This window comes from Salvia splendens, chromosome 7, assembly GCF_004379255.2.
Source record: "Salvia splendens isolate huo1 chromosome 7, SspV2, whole genome shotgun sequence".
NCBI lineage: Eukaryota > Viridiplantae > Streptophyta > Magnoliopsida > Lamiales > Lamiaceae > Salvia > Salvia splendens.
The window spans coordinates 14,318,773-14,341,071 of record NC_056038.1 but is presented as its reverse complement, the minus strand read 5'-3'; the positions used below and the strand labels follow the sequence as shown (position 1 = coordinate 14,341,071).

The 22,299-nt window shown below is 40.0% G+C and overlaps 1 protein-coding gene across 2 annotated transcripts; it reads left to right on the top strand.

Moving 5' to 3' along the window:
- Positions 1-11,937: 11,937 nt before the first annotated feature.
- On the top strand, positions 11,938-13,511 carry LOC121742285 (mitogen-activated protein kinase kinase 5-like). Of its 2 annotated transcripts, none has more exons than XM_042135389.1 (2): positions 11,938-13,126; positions 13,181-13,511. In XM_042135389.1, the coding sequence occupies exons 1-2, from the start codon at positions 12,213-12,215 to the stop codon at positions 13,194-13,196; spliced, it is 930 nt and encodes a 309-aa protein (XP_041991323.1). In that variant the 5' UTR covers positions 11,938-12,212; the 3' UTR covers positions 13,197-13,511. The 2 variants fall into 2 exon arrangements, with proteins under 2 accessions (XP_041991323.1, XP_041991322.1); XM_042135388.1 differs by having other exon boundaries at positions 11,938-13,141; positions 13,196-13,511.
- The last annotated feature ends 8,788 nt before the right edge of the window (positions 13,512-22,299 follow it).

Below are 22,299 nucleotides of genomic sequence, written 5' to 3'. Positions count from 1 at the left end.
TTTTTTTTTCTCTAATTCACTTTGTTGCTGTTGTTTTTGGTGAATTTTTTCTCGCGAGGGCTAGGGCATTGGCTAGGCTATTGATAGCTGTTGTTTGGTTAGCCTATTGCTAGGTCGTGGGGATGGCATAATGATGTAGCAGGAGGAGTTTTTGGCTAGACTATTGCTAGGGCGTCCCTATTGTGGATGCTCTTTAATGAAGAGGTGTGACAAAATGAATGGAGGATGAGAATATTTATAGAGGAAAAATAAGAATAAAAAATATTTGTAATGAGCATAGGGTTTAAAAAATGTCGATGAGATTTTTTATTTTTATTTATGAAAGGGCAAATTGTCATATACTATGAAAGATGGTCAAATTGCGATCAATCCATACTTTTTTAAAAATTGAATTATAAATCATGAAGGTGCAATTTTCAGAACGATCTTCATTGCATTTCCAACGAAATATGCGATGATATGACAACCAGTATCAAAACCGACCGTCACATCTTCGTGTATTTCATTGGAAAGGATAATTTCGAAAATTGCAAACTTCGTAATTTATAATTGCAATCTTAAAAAAGTGTGGAATGAACCAAAATTTGACAAATCTTTCATGAGTTATTTGAAAATTTGGATTTTAATCTTTAAAAGTTTGCCTTTCATTAAAATCCAAATTTTCAAATGAAAAAAACTGAAAATCCAAAAATTTGACAACCCTACGCGCTTCATTTTGACCTTTTTGCATTAGGCAAAAATGCCTTACTCCAATTCCAATATGGCGATAATTATGTACGTGAAGGGTAAAGTTTTTCGTGATGGGAGAGAGGGAGTATGATGTAATTTTCATTAATTTGTTGAATATCTAAAAACCAAAATTGGATGTAACAAAATTGAAAAACAGAAGTTAATGCAGCTAAAAAAATAACGAAATCTTTAATAGTAGCACGTCAAATACAAATGAGTGTCTAAATTCATTTAATTTTCCCAGTCTCAACTTTAATCCACTATTTCTCACTCACCGGAAATCGGATTTGAGAAATTGAATATACTACATTTATCTACGTAAAATGTAGATCGACGCTATATCATTTAATTTTACAAAATTAGATGTCTCGTCACATTTATTATTTGGTCAAAATCCATTGACCGGGCATATTAAATCCATGATTTTTACAATCCCCCACATGAGTGGAAATAGCCAAATGCATATGCATGCAGACACAAGCTCAACCCTCGAGAGGTATATAAGCATAAGGATAGGTAGTTGTTGGCTTTGAACCCTCCATAGTCGACACCATCGGATACACATGCGGCTTAGTAGCGCGATGCTTTGAACTAATCACACACGGTGTGCACTGAGACAATGGTGTTAACGCTTAAACACCTCAACCTCATCCGTTCTCACGTTTTGTGTCCATTGCGGTCTTGGACACCACTTTGGATTCATAATTGCATTTTATGAAGCGAACCACACTTCGCACTTACATAGATGATTCTTAGTCAAGTACCTTGCCATACTTGGTCTCTTTGAGAACTCCATCTTAAGAACCATTAAAAGTCATAGACTTAGCCTTTACCACTAGGCAAGTTCTCCAACACTCTATTGCTCTCTAGGGAATAGATATAGTTGAGTGTTTCTCATGAACTCTCATAGCTTAGTTGTCCCTTTGAACCAAGTTCTTGGGATCTCCAGTCATCATGGTTAGGTTATCACTATGATAATTCTTTAGTTTGTGGATTTCAAACCCTTTCCCTCTTGCAACTTATTCATTTGATCACGGTTTAACCCTTTGGTTAGCGGATCCGCTAGATTATCTATTGACTTCACGTAGTCAATTGTAATCACTCATGTTGTGATCAAATGTCTCACGGTGTTATGTCGTCGACGTATATGTCGAGACTTACCATTATATAAACCATTGTTTTCCCTTCCAATAGCCGCTTGGCTATCGCAGTGGATCAGCACTGGTGGCACTGGCTTAGACCAACATGGAATATCTTCAAGGAAGTTCTTAAGCCACTCAGCTTCCTCACCCGCCTTGTCTAAGGCGATGAACTCCGATTCCATGGTTGATCGGGCTATGCATGTATGTTTTGTGGATTTCCACGATACAGCACCACCCCCAATAGTAAAGACGTATCCACTTGTTGAAAGTGAGTCTCTATTGCCGGATATCCAATTTGCATCACAGTACCCTTCAAGTACCAGGGGTATCTCGAGAAGTGTAGCCCATGATTTTGAGTATGTTTTAAATATCTCAAAACCCTCACAAGAGCTCTTCAATGCTCTTTGCTTGGATTGCTCGTGTAACGACTCAACTTGTTCACGGCACAAGCAATGTCAGGTCGAGTGCAATTAGTTAAGTACATAATGCATCCGATGACCCGTGCATACTCTTCTTGTACAACGGGCTCGCCTTTGTTTTTGCTCAAGTGGACGTCGAGTTCAATTGGAGTCTTAACCGGCGCGTCATCATATGCTTTGAATTTATTCAATATCTTCTCAACATAATGTGATTGTGTTAAGATGATTCCGTCAGACATTCTTAGAATCTTCATTCCAAGAATTACATCGGCTAGACCCATGTCTTTCATGTCAAAGTTTCTCTTTAACATGACCTTTGTATCGTTAATTACTTGAGTGTTGCTACCCAAGATTAACATATCATCAACGTATAGACACACTATAACATGACTGTTATTAGTGCTCTTGATGTAGACACATTTGTTGCACTCGTTGATCTTGAACCCATTTGATAACATCACATTATCAAACTTCAAGTGTCATTGCAATGACGCTTATTTCAATCCATATAGAGACTTTACGAGCTTGCATACCTTTTTCTCTTGTCCAGGTACTACAAACCCTTCGGGTTGTTCCATATAGATTTCATCTTCTAGTTCACCATTTAGAAACGCGGTCTTTACATCCATTTGATGAATCTCAAGATTGTGCAATGCAGCAATAGCGAGAAGCACTCGGATAGATGTAATCCTTGTTACAGGTGAATAGGTATCGAAGAAGTCATGTCCTTCCTTTTGTTTAAAACCCTTTACTACTAGTCGGGCTTTATACTTATCCACTGTTCCATCGGCCTTAAATTTCCTTTTAAGTACCCATTTGCAACCTAGAGGTTTCGCACCTTCAGGTAGATCTACCAACACCCAAGTGTGATTTAGCAAAATTGAATCAATTTCGCTTTGAACAGCTTCCCTCCAATGTAACCCGTCTAGGCCATCAAAGGCTACTTTTATAGATGTCGGTTCTTCATCTAACATAAAAGCAATGTAGTCAGGACCAAATGTTTTTGGTGTTCTGACCCTACTACCACGTCTTAGTACTGTATCATTTGGATCGGGCCTTGCACGCTTGCGCGATTTAGGTTCCTCATCCACTGATTTAGAACTAGTGGCTTCAATCTCCACTGGTTTAGAACTAGTGGCTTCTACTTCAATTCTTGTCTCAGAATTGGTTAAGACTTTTTCCTTGTCTTTGCAAGGAAATGTATTTTTGAGAAATACAGCATTTCTTGACTCAATTGTTGTTCCTACAGTAATAGTCGATATTTCAGACTTGTGAACAACAAAGCGATATGCACTACTATTAAGTGCGTATCCAATGAAGATGCAATCAACCGTTTTAGGTCCGATTGTAACTTCTTTGGGCGGAGGAACCATCACCTTAGCCAAACACCCCCACACTTTGAGGTATTTGTAGGATGGCTTCCTTCCCTTCCACAACTCATAAGGAGTAACATCTTTTCCTTTGAGAGGGTTTTATTCAAGATATAGTTGGTTGTCAATACAGCTTCCCCCACATGTTATGTGGTAATCCTGATGTCAGAAGCAGTGCATTCATCATCTCTTTTAGAGTTTGATTTTTGCGTTCTGCAACACCATTAGATTGTGGTGAATATGGTGCAGTCTTTTGATGGATTATACCACTTGCGTTGCATAACTCCTCAAACGGGGCTACATATTCGCCTCCTCTATCGCTTCGAATCGTTTTAATTTTACAACCAAGTTGATTCTCAACTTCGTTCTTATAATTTTTGAACGCTTCTATTGCTTCATCTTTACTTCTTAAAAGATAAATGTAGCAATACCTTGTGCAATCATCTATGAAAGTGATAAAGTACTTTTTACCACCTCTAGTTTGCACCATCTTTAAATCACATACGTCCGTGTGAATTAATTCAAGGGGTTTTGTGCTTCGTTCCACCGAGTGAAACGACAACTTAGTCATTTTTGCTTCAAGACAGATTTCACATTTATCTTGAGTATCCACTTCATTAGCCTTTAGTAAATCTAAATTTACTAATCTTTTGATGGCTTTTGAATTTACATGTCCCAATTTACAATGCCATAAATTTGAACACTCAGTCAAATAAGAGGAAGTAGATGCTTTATTATTATTATCCAACGGCTTTGAAACACTGCGAGTTGCTACACTAAGCTTGAAAAGTCCATCGGTTACATAACCTTTTCCGAGTGACTTTCCAAACTTGTACAATGCAAACATATCAGACTCAAATACAAGTTTAAACCCGTTATTAACTAGTATTGATCCTGACATTAGGTTCTTGCGGATGTCCGGGACATGCAACACATCCTTCAGAGTGATTGTGACGCCAGACGTCATCATGAGAATCACGTTGCCAACGCCGAGGATTTCGGACGATGCTTGATTCCCCATGTTGATCTTCCTCCCTTCAACAGCAGTGTAGGAGACAAACTTGTTCCTATCTGAGCAGACATGAGCAGTAGCACCGGTGTCGATGTACCAGCCACCCTTGTTATCAACAAGGTTAACCTCTTCAGTGACCACAACAATGAGGTCATTTTCATCCCAGTCCTTGAACTCCTTCTCAACGACGTGGGCAGCCGGTCTTCTTCTTGCTGCGGCAGTCCTTTGCAAAGTGGCCCGGTTTGCCACATTTGTAGCAATCGCCTTCAAACTTCTTTGTAGGCTGCTTTCCATTCCTTGTAGGCTGCTTTCCATTCCTTTGCAAAGAGGTTAACCTTGTTGATAACAAGGTTAACCTCTTCAGTGACCACAACAATGAGGTCATTTTCATCCCAGTCCTTGAACTCCTTCTCAACGACGTGGGCAGCCGGTCTTCTTCTTGCTGCGGCAGTCCTTTGCAAAGTGGCCCGGTTTGCCACATTTGTAGCAATCGCCTTCAAACTTCTTTGTAGGCTGCTTTCCATTCCCTTTCTCGCTTGGACGATTTGGGCGATGGCGTTTGTTGGAGGGACCGCCCCGGTCCAACAGATTGGCTTTGGCTTCAAGTGGGTTGAAGCCCTTAGCCTTTTGGTCGCTTTTGCGCACATCAGCCTCAATGCGCAATTTCACGATCAAGTCTTCAAGGGTCATCTGCTTTCGCTTGTGCTTGAGATAGCTCTTGAAGTCCTTCCAACTAGGAGGAAGCTTGTCAATGATCGTGCATCTTAGGAATTTGTCAGGCAAGGTCATCCATTCAGCCACTAATGCATGGATGATCATTTGGAGCTCTTGGACTTGCTCCATAATGGGTCGAGAGTCGACCATCTTGTAGTCCATAAACTTGGATGCTACAACTTGTCCAGTACCTGCAGCATTATCTATGCTATACTTCTTTTCTAGGCTTTCCCACATTTGTTTAGATGTGGTTACATTGGAGTATACATTGTACAAACTATCATCTAAAGCACTTAGAATGAAATTTTTACAAAGATAATCTCCTTTCCTCCAAGCTTCATAGTCCGCCATGACTTCGAGCTTAGTCTCTTGATCACTTGGCGCGGACGGCTCGTTTTCCGTGAGGAAGTTGGCGACGCCCAATGTTGTCAAGTAAAACAACATCTTTTGGCACCACCTTTTGAAGTCAAATCCTCCAAACTTTGATGGCTTCTCGGCAGGTGGCATCATTCTTGGTGCCAAAGGTGCCGAGCTTGGTCCATGAAAGGAACCAATTCTGTTGCCCCCGAAGGAGCCAACAACATGGTTGGGCATAGAGCCCCCACCATTCATGTTGGGCATAGAGCCCGCCATGATCGTACTATCCCCGAAGGGACTAGCACCCGCATGAGACCCGAAGGCCCCAGCATTCGTGTGAGACCCGAAGGCCCCAGCACTTGATCCATTAAAGGATCCGAAGGAACCATTAAAAGTGGAACCAACCGATCCACTCGAGGTGGATCCACCAGTGTGCCCAAGGGGTTGTTGATGAAGATGGATAGTGCCCGGGAGTGGGCATCATCGTCAGAATCGACGAAGTGTTGACAGGTCCAGTGGTCGCCATGTTGGAGGAAATGGCGGCGGCGGAGGTGGCAGCAGCGGTGTTGGATTCAGTCGACATCTCCTGCAAAATGTGTTTTTTAGTTTCCTTCAAAGGCAAGTTATCTCGTCTTGCGATTGTTAGTTTCTGGATTACAAGAGATAAAAGCCGGGCGTAATACAACCCAAAAGAAGGAATACAGAATGGAAAACTGAAACTGAATTACAATGTAAAATTCGAAACAGATAAACCGTGAAACAGTAGTTAGCCGAGTCGAGGAGGCCTCTTTCCGCAAGACAAGATACGCCCCGGTAGTGCTCTCGGTTTGGCGTGTCGTCCCCAAAGATGAAACGGCTACGTCTCTGGTGAAGCAGCACCGCTATCAGCAGAGCTCCGGCGAACTGGATGGAGGAGATGGCAGAGCTTTCGACAGAAAAACAATGCAGGAGAGGGAGAGCTTATGATGCAGAATGCTTGTGTATTATATTCTAGAGATGCATGGAATGGCTAGCCTATTTATAGGCTCATTCCACTGCTGGGGTCAACAGCCATGATGGCTGTCATCATTGCGAGAGTGTAACTGCCGAACGTTACAAACCGTTACGAGAGCTTGTGGCAGGAGTGTGTCTTTCGCGTGTGGAGCATGTGGATTTCTCACGTGTCAGCCGTGTAGGCTTTGACTGTGCCATGCTTGACGATGTGTCAAGCCACTTGGATTGCTGACTCAGCGGTGGTCTAAAAAGATTAAGTTTGGGCCAAGCACCAAGCCCAAAGACCACCCAAAGATCAAGATCGAGATCGAGACCGAGACAGGGCCCTGGCCTGAGGCCCGCGACCCCGACCACGAGCACGAGCACGGGCTCGGGCTCGGGCTCAGGCGGGCGGTGGCAGCGGCGCGCGTGTGCGCGTGTGGGCTCTTTCACCCATCTTGGTCCACTATAATTATTAAGTAACATAAAGTCACTTAATTTAAGCACATTAAAATACGTGTTACTTCTCCTATGTGGGATAATTAACATTAGTTAATTATTCCCTGCGCTTAAACTCCAAGCTTTAATTAAAAGCTAATTATGCCCAACTTTAATCAACTATTTCTCACTCACCGGAAATCGGATTTGAGAAAGTGAATATACTACATTTATCTACGTAAAATGTAGATCGACGCTATATCATTTAATTTCACAAAATTAGATGTCTCGTCACATTTATTGTTTGGTCAAAATTCATTGACCAGACATATTTAATCCATGATTTTTACAGTGGTAGGGATCGATCCCAGCCTCCAACAACGCATCGCGAACGGCGGATTGCCAAATCCTCAGCTCCGGCCTAAACACAATCGCCTTTTCAATCTATTCGTAAGATTGGTTCACCAATTGAAGATCCCAATCGATCCTCGATTTGGCGTAGAAATCAAAATTGGCTCTGCTGTAGAAACCGGCGTTGATTGCGCTGCTTCCGCCGAGAACTCTGCCTCTGGCGTTGGGAACTCCGTCTTCGGAGGTGAAGGCTTGAGCAGGGGAGTCATGGGCGTCGACTTCCATCAAAGTTGTGAGGAAATCGTCGTGACTCATCAGATTTGGGAGACCAAACGGAATTCCCCCCTTTCCAGAATGAGGATCCTAAACCCTTCCGAAAGCGTCGCCGCCAGTGGGCAGCCAGTTGTGCCGCCGCCTACAATATGTAGTCATAGTAGTTTTCCGCCGGAAATTCGGTGGCGTTCGACACCACCCCCAAATACGTAGGACCTGCAACACACAACCCCCAAATCAGAAAATATATATATATATATATATATATATATATATATATATATATATATATATATATATATATATATATATATATATATATATCGATCGAATAGATCGGAATTGGTGATGCTTATTTACAATTATTTTAAGGACTATATATAGTACTACTGAAGTACGAGCATCTCTAAGGGAAAAAGTAATTGGCAAGGTAAAGAGAAATAACTACCATATTTACCTCTTCTTTTAAAATTTCATGCTTCAATGAAAATGTTATTTGAGGAGGCATTATACTTTCTTTCATTTTGAGAATGTCTTTTTACATCTTCTTGATAGAAAAGGTAAAAAGTTAGTTATTTTTGTTTGCCTCTTTAATTTACCTTCTTTCCTTGGAGTCCATTACATTTTAAGAAGGTATAATAACCCTTTTAAAGAAGGTAAATGAGAAATATATCTTCTTAATATACCTTTTCGTGGATGCTCTTGGAGCCAAAGTGAAGTTGGAATATTTACTCCCTTAGGCCACCCGCAACGCGTCCCGCGGGTGGCTCGTATCTCGTCCCGCCGAGACGAGACGGCGGCGAGACTCGTTGCAGCGTCCCGGTCTCGTCGAGACGTCCGTCCCACCGAGACGGATCGCGGGCTGTCTCGCAACGCGCTCGCGCGACGTGGCGCGCTCCGGCGCCATGCGTAATGCCCACTCGCCGGCCCGCGAGTGGGCTTCGTCACGCTGACGCAATAAATCATTTTAAAAAAAAAATAAATTTAATAAAAATAATAATAATAATAATAATAATAATAATAATAATAATAATAATAATAATAATAATAATAATAATAATTGAAAACGGTAATATTACCGTTTTTCGACCGTTTTCCTTTTTTTTACTCTATAAATACTCCTATTTCATCTTCATTTCACACACAAATACATATCTATTCTTCCCAAATCATCTTCATTTCCTCTCCAATTTTCATCTAACCTCTCCAATTGTCATCACAAAATGTCCGGCGACGGAAACTATGGCGGTGGCAGCTCCGGCGGGTTTGACATCAACGCGTTTGGCGGCTGGGGGGCATGTACAATGTCTTGGGTGGTTCCGGCTCCGGCTCGTCGACGCCGGCGGGGTACCAACCACCCCATTTTGATGTTGATGCATACGCTCGTCCCTCCGCCCGAGGAGTTCACAGGGATTATCCCAAATTCGGGAGGATTATCCGGATGAACCCACCCCGGAAGGAGGACGAGGCAGTGGAAGATCCAGGGCGGTGGAGGAAGAGGCGGAGGCGGCCGAGGAGGAGGAGGATGTAGGCCGGCATCCGTACAGCCACAAGGACACGATGGTTGTGTACAACGCCTGGATCAGCGTCTCGTACGATCCCATCGTCGGGAATCAACAAACCCGAAAGTGCTTTTGGGAAAAAGGTCACCGATGCCTACAACGAGATTAAGCCGAAGGGGTCCCGCCGCAGCACATTGAAGATGCTCCGCGTTCACTTTGACCGAGTCGACAGAGGTCAAAAAATTCTGCGGCATCTACAAGAACGAAGCGGCTCATTACCAAAGCGGAGCCACGTGAGCCGACATTCTGAGATCGGCTTTGCGAGTCTATTTCGAAGACACCGGCAAAGAATTCAGATATGTCGATGTTTGGGAGGCCGTCAAAGACGAGAAAAGGTGGGCCGGCGGTGTTCGGTCTAGCTCGGGCTCGACCTCGAAGCGCATGAAGCACACGGCGAGTGGCCAATACTAGTCTACTGGGGGCGGTTCGGGCAGCGCCGCACAAGAGGTTGCCTCGCAGGAGGTTGAGGGCACGGCAGACGATGCCAGGGGGTCCTCCCGTGGGCGCCGTCGGCCGCAAGGGACCAAGGTGGCGAAGGCGGCTAGAGGGAGAAGGGGCCGAGGCGAATCAAGCCAGGCGGGCTTGGGTTCGAACACCCTATTGTCCATGTACTTGACGCCACGATGGCGGACACTTCCTGCATGGCGCCTCCACAATATCAAGCACATCTTGCCGGAATTGAGTATATGGCAAGAAAAATTGGTATTCCACCTTCGGGGGATGATTCGCCGACGGAGTTGTTTTTTTTTTAATTTTTATAAAATTATATTTAAAATTATGTAATTTTTATTTTTTTAGGATTTTAATTATGTATTTTTTTTAAATTTTAAGTTGTATTTTTATTTTATGTTGTAAATATAGTTTATTTAATGAAATGTATTTTTATTAATTGAATTTGTTGAAAATAAAAATAAAAAATGAAATTGAATGAATAGTAAGTTAACAGATGGTTAAGAGACGGATAAAAGATGGAGGGTTGCAGGTTCTGTCTTCTTCAAGCCCAACTAGAATTTCGATTTGCCACCACCAATCTTAATTGATTTGATATTGATACATGAGACATGTTCAATTTTTATAGCATTTAGGATAATACTTATTCCACAAATTTTTTTCATCCATTTTTCTTAACATTTCTTAAGATTCGTGCCGTTAATAAATGAGACTCCTAATAGCAGGCGGAGGGAGTACTAAAATGCTTTACTTAAAATGGAACGAATGAAGTATTATTCCCTTAATTCTACTAGTGATTGATATTCCTTTTTATTATCTCAGTATAATTAAGTGACTTATTTTCATGAGTAAGGATGTAATTCATTTTGAAAATTCCATCCATTTTTCTTAACATTTCTTAAGATTCGTGACGTTCATAAATGAGATTCCTAATAGCAGACGGATGGAGTACTAAAATGCTTTACTTAAAATGGAACGAAGGAAATATTATTCCCTTAATTCTACTAGTGATTGATATTCCTTTTTATTATCTCAGTATAATTAAGTGACTTATTTTCATCAATAAGGATGTAATTCATTTTTTTTTCAAAACTATATACTCCATATTTCAATAATATACTTGAAAATTAAATTTGAGTGATTTTCTAAATTTATACATTTAAAGTAATTTATTACCACAAAACCATTCATTAAAGTGACATGCCTACTTTTCAATTCAAAATGAAAACATTACCCGATGCGGTGTGAAGCATTTATTTTCTCTTCTTTGAGCATAAATAGGGAGGGGATGTATTTTAAATTGTTTTATTTAACGGTGTGCGTATTTATTATCCCAATTTGTTTCATCAGATTTATTAACTTATATGATAAATGTGGGTTCAATGTTTGTAAATAGGAAAGTAAAATACAACGTCCATTTCCAGGACAATGACAAATCCAATTTATGATCCCATTAATTTGCTTTTATCCATAGACTAGATTATCTCAAAGGGCATCTTTTAATTTGTTTTGTTTTTATCATCACACGTCATACTATTTATTTTGGTATAATCTAAAAATGATTACATACTAATTTCCCCTTATATTTTATACTCCTCCGTTCTATTATAATAGAAGTCACATTTAGTGTGCATGGATTTTTAAAAATGTATTATCTCAGTTCCTTATTAATAGATGCGCTTCTTTTCAGCACAAAGATTAAATATAATGTGTTGAGTGAATATTGAATAAAGTAAGAAAAAAAATAAAGTAAGAGAGAGAGTTACTTTTTGTCAAAAATTGAAATGACTCAATTAGCTTGCAACTTTTCAAAATAGCAAAATGACTCAATTAATATAGAACGGAAGGAGTAAGAATAGTGAATTGAAAATTTTAGTAAAATATTTGACCTACTTTTTCATATGGTTTGTATAATAAAATATGAGTGAATTGAGTTATGGAATGTGAAATTTATTTATCAATTATAATAAAAGTAAAATAGAATTTTTAATTTAAAATTAATCAAAATATTAAAATGTGACTCTGGTTAGAAGAAAGAAGATAATATTAGATATTTGTGTAATTGTTGATAAGAAATGAAAAGGAATACATTCCATATAAGTTGAGACATAAATAGCAATAAATATAAGGGTATATGTTTATGCATACCTACATTATTAGTGAGTAGTGCGTTTGCAGACGTTGATTCGAAGTATTAAAAGTACTTATATATAGAAATACAAATTGTGCATATATATAAATCCTTCCTTTCTCCCCTGTTTGGGAACTCTGCTCCTTCTGAGAAGCTTCATTCTCCCTCCATTGCTGAATATCCATGGACTCGTCTCCTTTCCACACCAATACTGTACTATTACTAGCCTCTCTCTACTGAATAATCCTATGATTAATTCCTAATTTCAATCAATTTTTGTCATTAATCAACCATGAGGCCACTGCAGCCGCCGCCGAATCGGCCTATCCGGCAACGGCGCCGCCCCGACCTAACCCTGCCGATGCCACAGCGAGACACCTCCCTGGCCGTCCCCCTCCCTCTGCCGCCGAGCTCGTCCAATCTCCAATTAGAGCATTCGGAGCTGGAGCGCGTGAGCCGCATCGGGAGCGGCGCCGGCGGCACCGTCTACAAGGTCCTCCACCGCCCCAGCGCCAAAATCTACGCCCTCAAAGTGATCTACGGCAACCACGAGGACGCCGTCCGCAACCAGATGCGCCGCGAAATCCAGATCCTCCGCGACGTCGACAACCCTAACGTGGTCCGCTGCCACAACCTAATCGACCACAACGGCGAGATTCAAGTCCTGCTGGAGTACATGGACAGGGGATCGCTGGAGGGCACACACATCCGTAACGAATCCTCCCTGTCCGACCTCGCCGGCCAGATTCTCTGCGGCCTGCACTACCTCCACCGCCGCAAAATCGTCCACCGCGACATCAAGCCCTCCAATTTGCTCATCAATTCGCGAGGGGTTGTCAAAATTGCCGATTTCGGAGTCTCGCGAATCCTGGCGCAGACCATGGACAACTGCAATTCGTCGGTGGGGACGATTGCGTACATGAGCCCGGAGAGGATCAACACCGATCTCAATCACGGGAGATACGACGGATACGCCGGCGATATCTGGAGTTTGGGGGTCAGCACTCTGGAATTCTATTTGGGGAAATTCCCCTTTTCTGTCGGGAGGCAGGGGGACTGGGCGAGTCTAATGTGCGCGATTTGTATGTCGCAGCCGCCCGAGGCGCCGGTGACGGCGAGCCGGGAGTTTAGGGATTTCATTGCTTGTTGCCTGCAAAGGGATCCGGCAAAGCGGTGGACGGCGCCTCAGCTATTGAGGCATCCATTCATCGCTAATCGTTAAATCTGCCCCTCTGGAATCAACTGTGCTGCCCCTACGGGCATCGCTAATCGTTAGATCATGTTTAGGATTGTGGTAGACATTGCTGGATACTTAATTAAAATCTGGCTTAGGCTTATGGAGTTGCCATTGCATTGCATCATCATGTCTGTGTCTTTGTGGAAAAGAAGAAGAGATAATGAATGATAAGCACCATATTCCTTTTGCCTGTCATGGAATCCTTATCCTCCCTCTCAGATTGAGGATCGGATCGGATCGGATCGCATCTCTTTTGCTATATTTGTATGGAGATGTTGCACTTGCTACAATCCACTCAATCTACGGTCTTTCCAACAGGCTAAATACACAATTTATATAAAATGTTTTGTCGTACTAAATGTTTCATTCGTATTTCATTTTAATATTTTTATTTGGATATTGTTTTCATTGGTATTTCATTTTAATATTTTTATTTGGATATTGTTTACTCGATTATGTGAAATACAAAATGTTTCATTATTATTTCATATTGGTACAAAACGTTACATGGTTATTTTATATTAATACAAAAATTCATTATTATTTCATGTTTTGTAGTATGCCATATATGATATATGTACAAAGTCAAACACATATGATGTGATGTATTAAATTGAATGCAAAAAAAATTCTTATGAGATGTTCGATTTGCAAGATTGTATCTTGAATTATATTTATAGTGTGTTTGGTTCATGATATTCAATCTCACAATTTAATTCTAGATGGATAATCATGAGATAATTAGTTATAACTAACCCCTTATTACTAAAATAATCTCACAACTCTATCCTAGATTGTATCTTGGTATTATTTTATCTAACAAATCGAACACCACCTTTGTAGTATAATTTATGCAAACTTCAAATATTTTTATACTGATAGTCTGTATCAAAGATGAAACATTTTGTATACCTTATCCCAATTATGAAAATACTAACATTTTGCTATGCACATGTGATTGATTGTATCATTGTATGCCTACTTTTATCTTGATCCTATAATAACCACTCCAATCTTGCATTACATGAATCCTTTCCGATCATGATATAGTGTTGTAGTAGTACTTTCTTTGTTTGATTATAACATAGTATAACAAAGAAATGGATTATAATCTGTCCAGTTTTCGGATTTTCTGTCCCATTTTTTGTTTTACTCTTGGACGAATATTAGCGTTGAGTTGATGATAGTACTGTCGGTAGTAACGGATGAAGTTTGAAATTGAAAACATTTGTGCATTTATTTGTACTTTTCACCATGGTAAGAAAAAAGGAAAGGCATCTTTAATCTCTTACCCACTGCCCACTACAAATAAATTGTGTACTCCATATGTTTTAAAATTTAATAGAAGTTAATAAAATGAAGCCTAAAAACAAAAAGAAAAGAAAAAACATAGACGGACGCTCAAAAAGTCAAAATTGTGGATAAATTCTGTTTTAAATTTTTCAATGTATGGGTCATTTTTACAACTTTCATCAAAGTTGAAATCATTTCGAATTTTTTAAAGTGATAGCCATTTTTATGATTTTTTATTAGAATATAGGTAGCTTATTTGTGGTTTTAAAACTTCATGCTACTACAAATGACATTAAAATAGGGCCTAGAGGCCATAAACTACAATTAACCCGTAAAATAATAAATGTAGTTTAAATAAATTAAAAATCCAATTAATAAAAAAATATAAGCAATTGTAGTTCCAAAAGGCCCAATACTAATGATAAACTACTAGTATATCAATTTACCAGTTCGGAGAGTGAGTGTGCAGATGATAAGTCCAACTGTCCAAGCCTTAAGGTGGCTCAACGTAAAAGGTTAACAATACCATAAGAGCATCCACATCGGTGCTCTTGCGGAAGAGCATGAGCTGTGTTGACGGTCTTAACGATGGTAATCGAGAGAACTGAAAGAATTATGCATTGGAAGCTATTGGAATTGGAAGAAGAGACTGTTTTTCTTATTTCTTGTGTGTATTGATACAATAATTCGTCCCCTTCATGTAGGGAGGATACATTTTATTTTTGGTAGCATATAAGTCTATTCTAAGACAATGTATTCCCTATGATTTCTGTATCTTTTCCTTGTAATGAGTCCCTTGATTTTGGTAATGAGATCCTTATTGATTGCCTTAATTTCTCCTCTGAATTTGGTAAGGTTTGACACTCCCCCTCAAGTTGAGCAATGGTATCTCCAATGCTTAACTTGCTCAATATCTCTTTGAAGATCTTCGGGTGAACCGCCTTGGTCAATATGTCTGCAAGTTGTTCTTCCGAATGGACAAAAGGAAATTCGATAATACCTGCTTCCAGTTTTTCTTTGATGAAGTGTTGGTCTACTTCCACGTGTTTAGTTCGGTCATGTTGCACTGGATTCTCTGAGATGCTGATGGCGGCTTTGTTGTCGCAGAACAACTGACTTTTTCGAGTAGGTGGGAAACCAATCTCTGTGAGTAATCTCCTTAGCCATAGGATTTCCATGAGTCCACTTTTCATTCCTCGGAACTCGGCTTCGGCGCTAGATAGAGCTACAACCTTTTGTTTCTTACTCCTCCAGGTAACCAAGTTTCCCCCGATGAACGTAAAGTATCCTCTTGTAGATTTCCTGTCTACTGGATTGTTCGCCCAGTCAGCATCTGTGTACCCATCAACCTCCAAGTCTTCTCTTTTAGCTAAGAATATTCCATAGCCTACAGTGCCTTTCAAGTAACGTACGATTCTCAAGGTGGCCTCCATGTGATTAGCCTGAGGATGGTGCATGAACTGACTCACAATACTTACAGCATATGCTATGTCGGGTCTCGTGTGGGAGAGATAGATAAGCTTTCCGACAAGACGTTGATATCTTTCTGCTCCTTCCTCTATTTTCAGCCCATGGTTTGGAACCATTGGAGTGTCTGCAGGCTTGCAGTCGAGGAGACCTGTTTCTGCCAATAGGTCTAGCACGTACTTCTTTTGTCTTAGGAATATCCCGTGTCGGGATCTCAATACTTCTATTCCCAAGAAGTACTTCAGTGCACCTAGATCCTTCATCTGAAACTCTTTGAACAAATTTTCCTTCAACCTCTGGATTTCTTCCACATCGTCTCCAGTGATAATCATGTCATCAACGTAAATAATTAGACATGTTACCTTGCCGTCTCTCCTTTTTGTGAAGAGCGTATGATCGGAATGACTTTGTTGGAAGCCTTGCTTAATCATAGCCTGACAGAATCTTCCGAACCAGACCCGTGGAGACTGCTTTGAACCATACAAAGTTTTTCGCAACCTGCATACTTCTCATTCTCCAAATTCTTCGGAAAAACCTGGTGGGACCTCCATGTATACCTCCTTGTTCTGCTCTAGCTCACCATGAAGAAAGGCGTTGGTCACATCGAACTGGTGGAGTGCCCAATCTTTGCACGCCGCTACTGATAGTAGTGTCCTCACGGTTTCCATCTTAGCAACTGGGGAGAATGTCTCTTCATAGTCTACTCCATATACTTGAGTGTACCCTTTTGCCACAAGCCTCGCCTTGTATCTCTCGATTGAACCATCTGCTCTTCTTTTTATGGTGAAGATCCATCGACATCCAACTGGCTTCTTCCCTTTTGGTAGTGTACATCTCTCCCAAGTGCCATTGCTCACTAGGGCGTCTATCTCCTTTTTCATGGATTCTCTCCAATGCTTGTGTTTGCTGGCTTCCTCAAACATAGGTCCTAAAGACTACCATTGGATTTTTGATTGTGGGGCGACGGATACGATTTCATTCGAAGCCTCAGATTTTGTAACAATTGTCAAATCCAAAAAATCTTATGTCCAAACCGCCAGTGGAGACCTAGCCAGAGTAATGGGGGCAGGCACAATAAATATCTCGCCGACTCTATGCCTCGCTAATTGCCTTTTTGTCCCGTCTTTATCACATAAGTTGTTATCAATTAGTCATGTGACTAGAGAACTGAATTGTAAATTACTAATGCAACCTCGATTTTACATGTTACAGGATATCAAGACGGGGACGATAGTTGGGCGTGGCACTGAGCGGAGCAGACTGTACTATGTGGACGAGATAGCCCAACAGAGTGCTGCAATGATGCTGACTCCCGGACCAACTGACAGACAGGCTTGGCTATGGCATCGACGGTTAGGACACCCATCCTTAGGATATTTTCGCCTTCTTTTTCCTGAATTAGCTAGAAAATTGAACTCTTTTCATTGTGATACTTGTGTGTTGGCCAAAAACCATAGACATTCGTTCAAGTTAATCAATACAAGAGTAAAATCTCCTTTTGCCTTGGTTCATTCCGATGTTTGGGGTCCAGCACCTATCACTAGGGGATAAGGTTTTCGTTATTTTGTACTTTTTATTGATGATTACTCCCGCATGACCTGGATCTATTTCTTGAAAAATAAACATGACATGTTTGATAAGTTCGTAGATTTCTATAACCTTATTCAAACTCAATATAAACACACCATCCAGATTCTTAGATCGGATAATGGGAGGGGGGGGAGAATTTGTCAATAATAAAATGCAAGAGTTTTTTAGAATTAACGGGTTGGTCCACCAAACCTCATGTGCATACAATCCAGAACAAAATGGGGTTGCCGAAAGAAAAAACCGTTACATCTTAGAAATTACCCGAACTCTCCTAATTGAATCCAAAATACCCAAATCTTTTTGGCCAGAAGCTATAGCTACCGCAGTCTACCTTATAAACCGTCTCCCCACAGGCATACTTAACTTCAAGACTCCCTTAGACACCTTTTCCCAACACTTTGACATCCCCTCATCCCTATCCCTTGAGCCAAGAGTTTTCGGATGCTCGGTCTTTGTCCACATTCCTAAACACGAGCGTACCAAGTTTGATCCGTGAGCTCTAAAATGTGTCTTTCTTGGCTATGGAAAAAACTAAAAAGGATACCGCTGCTATGACCCAAAAACACGTAAAATCTACACCACCATGAATTATGACTTTGTAGAAGGGGAATATTTCTACAGCCAATCCAGTAGTTAGGGGGAGACTTCAGACAACAGTCCGAACAATGACCTCCTAGATTGGCTTCCAAATATCAGAAACCACCAGTTAGGGGGAGAACCACAGCCAGGGGAACATCAGACGGGGGGAGAGTCACAGCCAAGCCCTGTCACAGACGTTGGTCCACCTGAGGAAGTTAGCAACACCGCCGTGCCGTCTCCTCTTGTAATACAGAACGAAGAACAAAGTGGCAATGACCAGCCGTCAACCCCGTCCACGATTCCTGAGGTAAACAGTTCAGAATTTGATAATATACCCCCAGAATGCACTAACAATGATAGGGGCACTAATGAGGAATGTGGAGTGAGTGGAGATACAAGCAACTCATATGAGTTGCCACCAAGAAGAACAAGAGGAGTCCCTCCGCATCGATACTCACCAGATTGGAGAGGAAAGAAGGCAAGATATGCAGTATCCAACATTGCTCACAGTCACCTATCAGAAATGGCCAGGGCCTTTGAGGCTGCCCTATATGAGGAAGAAGACATTCCACAGTCCTTTCAGGAAACCAACAAAAAACCTCCAATGGAGGTAAACCAAATATCCACTCTCGAGCTATTGATCGAGACAATCTCAAATCTAATTGATTTGTACAAATCCAACACAAACCAAAGCCAAAATTCCTATCTGCCGAAGAACCTCGGCGAAGGATCGAAATGCACTGCTGCAGCAACACAAGCGAACAACCGAAGGAGTAACGTGTCTGCAGCTCCACCCGTCACAGACAGCAGCGTCGTCGACGACGGCGGCGAAAACAGCAACATCAGTCGGCGTCGACGTCGGCAGCAGCATCCATCTGAAGCAGCGTCGGCAGCGTCGCCGGCTGAGCAGCATCCGTCTGAAGCCATGATAGAAATCCATGGGTTCCATCCTAAAATCAATTAGTGATAGGAGGAGTGGCCCATGTGATTTATATACTAGTTTCAGTTTTCTTTTTAACACCGATGTGGGACAGTTATATGTTATTTTTCTAATTTCAATTATCAACACCCTCCCTCAAACCCTTCAAGGTGAACTTGGAGGGGTTGGACTTTTTTCTGATCGATTGGACAACTGGCCCAATTTTTTTTTCCGATCGGTTGGACCACTGGCCCAAATTTTAAGCCCAAATATACTGTTGGGTCTGTCATTTTTTCGGTTTTTAGCCCAGATATACTGCTGGGTCAGTTAAATTTGACCCACAGTCGGCGACCCGCTCTGATACCATCTTAACAATGGTAATCGAGAGAACTGAAAGAATTATGCATTGGAAGCTATTGTAATTGGAAGAAGAGACTGTTTTTCTTATTTCTTGTGTGTATTGATACAATAATTCGTCCCCTTCATATAGGGAGGATACATTTTATTTTTGGTAGCATATAAGTCTATTCTAAGACAATGTATTCCCTATGATTTCTGTATCTTTTCCTTGTAATGAGTCCCTTGATTTTGGTAATGAGATCCTTATTGATTGCCTTAATTTCTCCTCTGAATTTGGTAAGGTTTGACAGACGGCACGGCGAGCGACGTGCTCGCCGCTGCGCTCTTGCTGTCGGCACTGATGTGCTCTTGCCGAAGAGCACCGTCCTTGCCGACGAGCATGCGATGTGGCGGCTTCTGGTTGGGCGGTGACGCCCAATCGCACCCTGCGCGATTGGGCGTCGTATTTATACCATTAATTTTTTTATAAATTCGTAAAAATTAATCCGAAAAGTTAAAAAAATATTTTTTCGGACAAAAAATATAGCCGTTTTTCGACCGCTATTTTCAAATTTTTAAAAATTTTATCCCAAAATCATCTATAAATACTCACATTCATCATCTATTTTTTATATCAAATTATCTCTCACTCATACTTCTCTCATATTTTTTCATACAACTCACCTTCATCTTCCTCTCTCACTCAAACACTCTCTAAATTAAAAAAATGAATCCGTACGATATGGGCCGGATTATGCCGCCTATGAAGCCTAGTCAAATACATTTGGACGAAATTTGGCCATGAGTAGTGGCTTTTTTAATTTTATGAATTTAATTATGTAATTTTCAATATTTTAATTATGTACTTTTTAATTTTTTTAGTAATTTGTATTAGTATTCAGATATTTTGAATGCATTTTAATATTTTGAAAATGCTTTTAGTAATTGAAGTATTTAAATTGAATAATAGAATGGTGGGACCCATAAATAGTGTTAGAGCATGCCTTGCAGAAGAGTCGGATGTGTGTGTTATGCTCTTGCGGAAGAGTAGAGAATTAAAAATGAATAAAGATGGGTCTGGGCCCACATCCGTGCTCTTGCGCAAGAGCATGGACGTGGATGCTTTAAACTAACCACTATATTAATAAACATCCCATGAAATTATACTACATGACAATATATTATTCTTCATAGACCTAACTACTAACAAGAGATTCTACCCAAAAGATATATATTAGTCCGCCTCATTATAAGTGATTGATTTTTATTTTTAGCAACACATTTACTATTCCTATACTTTATTCTGTCTTTATTTTTCTATTTCATTGTCTCTCCTATATTTTTTTCTCCGCGTAATTCAATAAATACCATTTTTTATATTTCGTGCCTAAAAGAGACCAATTACTTGTAACATGACGGAGGGAGCATATATGAGAGATGACTTATCGGAATTCTAGGTATTCAATGGGAAAATAGAGTTTGAGCAAACTTGCTGAGATGGTCAGAGTGATCGAGGCATGTCGTTATTAAGAAGAAAATTTTTTACATACTGTTAAGTTGACTATGAAATCTGAACACCAAAAAGAAACAATGGAAGATGAAAATGAATGCTTTGACCAGAAATCATGGTTGGGAGAAATGTGATTTTTTAAAACGGAAGAAACCAGTAGGATGTTAGTTGATCTTCACTATTAAACAAAGATTAGATTGATCGCTAGAGAGATGTAAGACACGATTCTTAATTAGAGATTATATCTAAATACTCCTTTCGTCTCATGTTACTCGTATTTTTATTTTTAGGTCGTAAATTTAAGATTGATTTTTTGGTGTAATTAAATAAGTATTTTAAATGTAATTAAAGATCACTTAATAAGGAAACACTTAATTAATATTAATGAAGTATAAATTAAATATTACAATTCTTACTTAAAATAAAAATAGTGTAAGTAGTTCAGGACAAGGCGAAACAGATAAATGCGAGTAATATGAGATGTAGGAAGTATATGAAGTGGAAGTCGGAAACTATTTCTCCAATAACCAAAATGAATACTACTATTATACTCTTTTAATTGAAACATCAAATACGATGATCTTTTTTCCCTCAAATATGTATTACTACTAATATAATTGAAGACAATTGGTTGAAGATGATCCTTGGATTTTAACTATACAATGAAATTCATTCACATTATCAGCTCTAATTTGGCTTTTTGCAATCTTTAGAGAGGGTTTATCTAGATAAGTCAAATAAATTATGTCATGCTTAATTTCAGACTTCAATTTCTAGTAGAGAATTTTGTTGTTCAATGTGTCCTGTTAAGTGGAGAGTCGTCGTTCATGATTTGACCACCTCATTTCAGAAAATATTCAACGTTCCGTTTCGTTGTTTATGCAGTTGACTGTGAATTCTTGGTATAAATGAATATAGTAGGTGCTATATTTCACAAACCTACTATATAATTTTTTCTTGAAAAACTTTATTGCTTCCTTCCTTCCTTGTGCTATTTCCAAGAATTCTCACAAGACCTGACTTTGGCTATATTAATCTTAGTATAAATTCATGAACGCGCTTCTTTTACTATGATTTCTATTCTAATAGCGTGTGAAAAAAATAATTATTACTCAAAAATCCACATAGGAAATTGCTGTATTATTTTCCTCTTTGATGACAAGTAACATTTGTTTTAACTTATTGCATCACTATCAATGTGGATATAAATTTGACAAAAAAAGACAACAAATTGTGACATGGTCATCCACATATACACTCAACAACACGCCCACATCGTTTCTCCATCTCGTAAATATAAAAAAAAGTGGTCTCTTTTCTCTTAATAATGGAAAATAATCTCCCAAGAATGATGACAAATACACACAAAGTCACAAACAGTAGTCCATGAATTATATTTCAAAGTAAACACTTTTTTTTTCTTTGTTTAGACCTCAAGTTTATAA